The sequence below is a fragment of the Zerene cesonia genome, unplaced genomic scaffold, assembly GCF_012273895.1.
Source record: "Zerene cesonia ecotype Mississippi unplaced genomic scaffold, Zerene_cesonia_1.1 Zces_u010, whole genome shotgun sequence".
Classification (NCBI taxonomy): domain Eukaryota; kingdom Metazoa; phylum Arthropoda; class Insecta; order Lepidoptera; family Pieridae; genus Zerene; species Zerene cesonia.
In genome coordinates, this window is record NW_024045140.1 from 924,303 (window position 1) to 929,465 (window position 5,163).

Genomic DNA, 5,163 nt, shown 5'->3' on the forward strand with positions numbered 1-5,163 from the left:
AGGAGACTTTTCTCATTCTCTATGAATGAGGTTGAAGGTATTCTGTGACACTACAGAGTCCAATGTGAAAAACTACACGTGCACGAGCTCTTGACTATGCAATAAAAAACATGTAAATAACTTATAATAACATTTATTAGAAAAATAGAATAAAAAGGAGTTTGAATTTGAATAAGTGTACAGCGTTCAGCGTATTTTTTTTTAATTATCAATCAGATTTTAATATTTAAGAGTGGAATTGGTGAATTCATTCGAGTTTCGACGCACGGGAATGATTGTTCAAGGCTTGAACTTCAAGCAAATCAACTCGAATACTTAGGACTTTAGTAACATTATATTTGGCAACTTTTTTAGAATCTCTGGGGGGGGGGACAGCTGCCCCTCCCTGCCCCCCCTTGGCGACGCCCTTGTAATTAACTATTCAGTTTTATAATATTAGTGTAGATTAATAATATTGATGCAGTCCGGTGATTTTTTTTTAACAATGCGAGCGAAGTCGCGGGCAATAGCTAGTTTTTATAATAATACCAGCGGAGCCGGCAAACGCTGTTCTGCCTTACTCTTATCATTAAGGGGTATGAAAAATAGATGTCGCCCGATTCTCAGACTTACCTGCACACGGAATTTCATAAGAATCGGTCCAGCTGTTTCGGAGGAGTTCGGTCACTAAAATTGTGATACTATAATAATATTATAAAGCTGAAGAATTTGTTTGAACCACTAATCTTAGGAACTACTGGTTCGATTTGAAAAATTCTTTCAGTGTTAGATAGCCCATTTATCGAGGAAGGCCATAGGCTATATATGTACCACGGGCGAAGCCGGGGCGGGCCACTAGTGCAATATACAAGCTTGGTGTTCCAGTGGTGCGTGGAGGCGGCCGAGCGGCTGGCGCTGGACGTGTGCGCGCAGGCGGGCCTGCGGGAGGCGCTGGTGGCCGCTCACCACGAGGGTATGTGTTTTTACTAAACTTTAACCGACTGCGCCGAAATGCTTCGCGATTCGTTTGAGATTATCTTTTGACATTTTTCTCTGTGACTACCGTTTATTTTCATTTTTAAATTTCTACTATAAATCGCAATAATTTTATTTATTTATTTAACTCTTCAACAAGATTGTACATAGAAGGAAACTTAGAGATAATAATAATAATGAATAAAATAAAGCGTACAATTTGTTTGGCGGCCTTATCACTTAGAAGTGATCTCTTCCAGGCAACCACGGTATTTTAGTTTATAGTATTGAAATCCTTTTGTTTTTAAAAATATTTTCAAGAATAAAACAATTAAAATAGAAATTAAAGTAGGGAGGTTAATATATTTCGAAAAAGAAAATCTTTAAATCGCTCAAATTTCGTTCAACGCTACAACATTAGAACCTGATAAAAAATACCCCAAAATAAGTATACTATCGTGAAAATTCGTCGTTTACTCGTCAAAACTTTTCGCTTAACACCACAACACTTAAAAAATAAATAATAACCCGAAATCAGTTATTTATCACCAAACTCCCCCCCCCCCCCCCCCCCCCCCCCCCCCCCCCCCCCCCCCTCCCAATTCCCGCGTCAGCAGAGGAGTCGATAGCGGCGGAGGTGTGGAAGGCGCGGTGCGCGCGCCTCGCGGCCGAGTGCCGCGCGCTGGACGCCGCGCTGCGCCGCGCCGTCGACACGCAGCACAGGTGCGCTCATCATCATCACCACCATCACCATTAACACAATTATCATTATTACGTTGATACCACTACCACTACCATAACATAAGCATCACCATTATCACACTCATCTTTATCAATATAGCCATCACCATCATTAATTACATCACCACCACCATCAATAACGTCACCATCAACACAATTATCATTATCATTATTAATATACGACGTAATAATAGTGATAATTATCACTATTATTACGTCGATACCACTACCACTACCATATCATAAAGTGAAGTCCCGTGTCCCCCAGTGAGGTATAGGGCAGATGATGTTCATCTGTTTCACTGATCGATTTTCTTTATGGACAAGTAGGTGATCAGCCTTCTGTGTCCTGCCAGACCGAGACATTTTTTTTTAATGTCCCCACGGGGAATCGAACCCAGGACCCCTCGGTTCTACGCTCACGCGTTAACCACTGTACCAAGGAGGCGGTCACCACCATATCATAAGCATCACCATTATTACACTTATCTTTATCAATGTAGCCATCACCATCATTACTTACATCACCACCACCATCAATAACATCACCATCGTCACAAATATCATTATTACTTTATCCATCATTATCATTACTTCCATCACCAATATCACTTTTCTTATCACCATCATTATTGTCATCACGAACACTATCATCATCATCGTCACTATAACATGGGCTGATGATGATTTTATTTATTTCTATATATTAATTATTACACTAGCTGTGACCCGCGGTTGAAACCGCGTTAGTCCGTATCCCGTAGGAATATCGGTATAAAAAGTGCCTATGTGTTATTTCAGTTGTCCAGCTATCTACGAAGCAAAATAGTATTATTATTCACCAATAGATGTCAGGAAAAAAAAAACACGAATAAAACACGAATATGACATTTTCTAAAAAAAATTCCTAGCTAGATCGATTTATCGCCCCCGAAACCCCCTATATAATAAATTTCATGAAAATCGTTGGAGCCGATTACGACATTCCAATTATATATATATACAAGAATTGCTCGTTTAAAGATATAAGATAAACAAGCGTATTGTATATACTTCTTACAACCAGCATCGAACATTCTCACATTTATCCAAAATTTCTTTTTATTAAATTAAAATGCTTTAAAATAGTAAATTTTGAAAGAATAGAAAAAAAAAAACCCGGTATTCGAACCTGCGTCTTTTTGCCAAACCGTAGCAATGTATAGCGTTTATTTCTCGGATGTCCCTTAGGCACATGAAACCGAAAGATTAGAGGAGATTCGATTACTGTGGCAGGATCACGGGCGGCCGAGAGGCTAGGCGTTGCTACGGTTCGGCAAAAAGACGCGAGTTCGAATCCCGCTGAGTGATCAAATTTTTTCTATATATTAAGTATTTGTCAACTTCTCACATATCATCACCTTGCCCCTCCCATCGGCAGGTTGTCCTGCGCGTGCGCAATGCACGAATCTTCGTCAGTCGTTCTGTGTGGAGCTCTGCGCGCGGCGGACCGGGCTCTAGAGACGTATGATGTTCTGCTGGCGTTGGCCGAGACGCAGCACGATACAACTAGTACGGAGGTAAATAAACTAGCTGTTGCCCGCAGCTTCGGCCGCGCGGTCTTAATCAAATTTTAGGGTACAAACTTTCAACCCCTATTTGATCCCCCTGGGGGAGGAATTTATCATAATTCCTACTTAGCGGATGTCTACGTCATAACATCTATCCGCATGCCAAATTTCAGCCCGATCCGTCCAGTGGTTTGGGCTGTGCGTTGATAGATCACTATGTCAGTCAGTCAGTGTCAGTGACTTGTATATATTTAGACTAGTTGTCCGCCCGCGGCTTTACTCTCCTGGTTTAGGACGGTTCCGTGGGTTTCACATAGATTTCCGGGGTAAAAACTATCCTATGTACTTTCCAGGGTCTCGGACTGTCTCTATACCAAATTGATTCAGTGGTATGGGAGACAGAGACAGTTTTTCGCATTTTTAATATCATTGGGGATTATTTTTTCTCTATAATTGATATCTTTGTGATGTTCTCATGCAGGCGATGTATTGGATGAAAAAGGACGAACATACATGACGTATGCATATAGAATGTATATAGAAACTATTTCTAAGTACTCTGTACTAAAATATATTCATTTATAACTACCTAAGTATTTTCTTGTGTTTGATGTTACGGATTTATGAAGTTAAATAATGTAATGAATAAATCGCGTTTTAAAACCGTTAAAAAGTTTTTAATTTCTAAATTATAACTACCATATACATTACACATGGAATAAGTTATTTTTTTCTCAGCGCATATTAAACCGAAGCGAGCATCTAGTCTACTATAAAACAGTGTTTTATAGTAGACTAGAAGCTCGCTTCGGCTCCGCCCGGATATCAAGATTCCTGATTTATCCCAAGGGAACATTTAATCGGAATAAAAAGTATCCTATCACCCAAACCAGCTCAAACCCTGTCTGAATACTAAATTTCATTAAAATCCGTTCAGTAGTTTCAGCTTGATTGACGGACAAACATCCAGACAAACAAACTTTCACATTTATAATTTGTATTGTGATGTGATATTTAATTGTTTTATAACTCTGTCAGCGGGAAGCAGCACAAGCAGTGGCCAGGCGGCTTCTGCGCCGTCTGGAGAGCGGCCCCACGTGGGGACAACCGCTCCTGTCCCCCGGCCCATGGCATGATCACCATCAGTGAGTATTAAGGGGGCGTCCAAATTGTATGTTAGGTGATTGTTTTGTTTCAATCGGATAAAAAATAAATGAGTTTTGACTCGACTCAGTTTTGCTTATCATAAACTCGTATTTTCGGTTTCTATTCGCTAAGTTAAAATGTTATCAATGAACAAATTATAAAGCAATGGCCCTAGAATAGAACCTTGAGGTACTCCAAATGTATAAACTGTAGATGAGCACTTTATTACTATACTGCATAACTATGAACAACTTAAAATTTTAAATTAATGTATTGATAATGTTATTGTTTTTAGGACTTTTTTGTCATTAAGAGTGTACACTGTGTCAAACGCTTATTTAATTTCCGAGCGGTACATCTTGATATATATATATATATATATATAAATTGCGTTTCACAGTGTTTGTCCGTGAAGGACTCCTAAACTGCTCAATCGATTTTAACTAAATTTGCACACCATTTGCTGTTTGATTCGACTTAAAAGATAGGATAGTTTATATTATTTGGACTACGATTAAAGACGTCCCGAACGGAGCCGGGGCGGGCAGCTAGTTCATATATACGTATGTTTGTATAAAAAAAAACAACGTGAACTCTGCAGAAACAACCCATCGGATGAAGAGCTGGAGCCGTGGAGCAGCGAGAGCGAGGCGCGGCTGCGCGCGCACGCCGCCGCGCTCAAGCGCGACACCGTCGCCCTGCGCGCGCTGCGCCCCGCGCCCGCCATGTACTCGCCGCACGGTCAGCGCGCCCGCACACCCGCGCACCCGCA

At 40.6% G+C, this 5,163-nt stretch overlaps 1 protein-coding gene across 1 annotated transcript in view; it reads left to right on the forward strand.

Moving 5' to 3' along the window:
- The window catches only part of LOC119839227, a gene marked incomplete at its 5' end in the record, with an annotated part of 15,373 nt that overhangs the window by 9,000 nt on the left and 1,210 nt on the right, over nucleotides 1–5,163 (forward strand). The window contains 5 exons of the mRNA XM_038365446.1: nucleotides 865–952; nucleotides 1,569–1,677; nucleotides 3,116–3,254; nucleotides 4,284–4,390; nucleotides 4,993–5,152. Coding sequence (XP_038221374.1) covers nucleotides 865–952; nucleotides 1,569–1,677; nucleotides 3,116–3,254; nucleotides 4,284–4,390; nucleotides 4,993–5,152 — 603 coding nt within the window. The remainder of the gene's footprint in view (nucleotides 1–864; nucleotides 953–1,568; nucleotides 1,678–3,115; nucleotides 3,255–4,283; nucleotides 4,391–4,992; nucleotides 5,153–5,163) is intronic.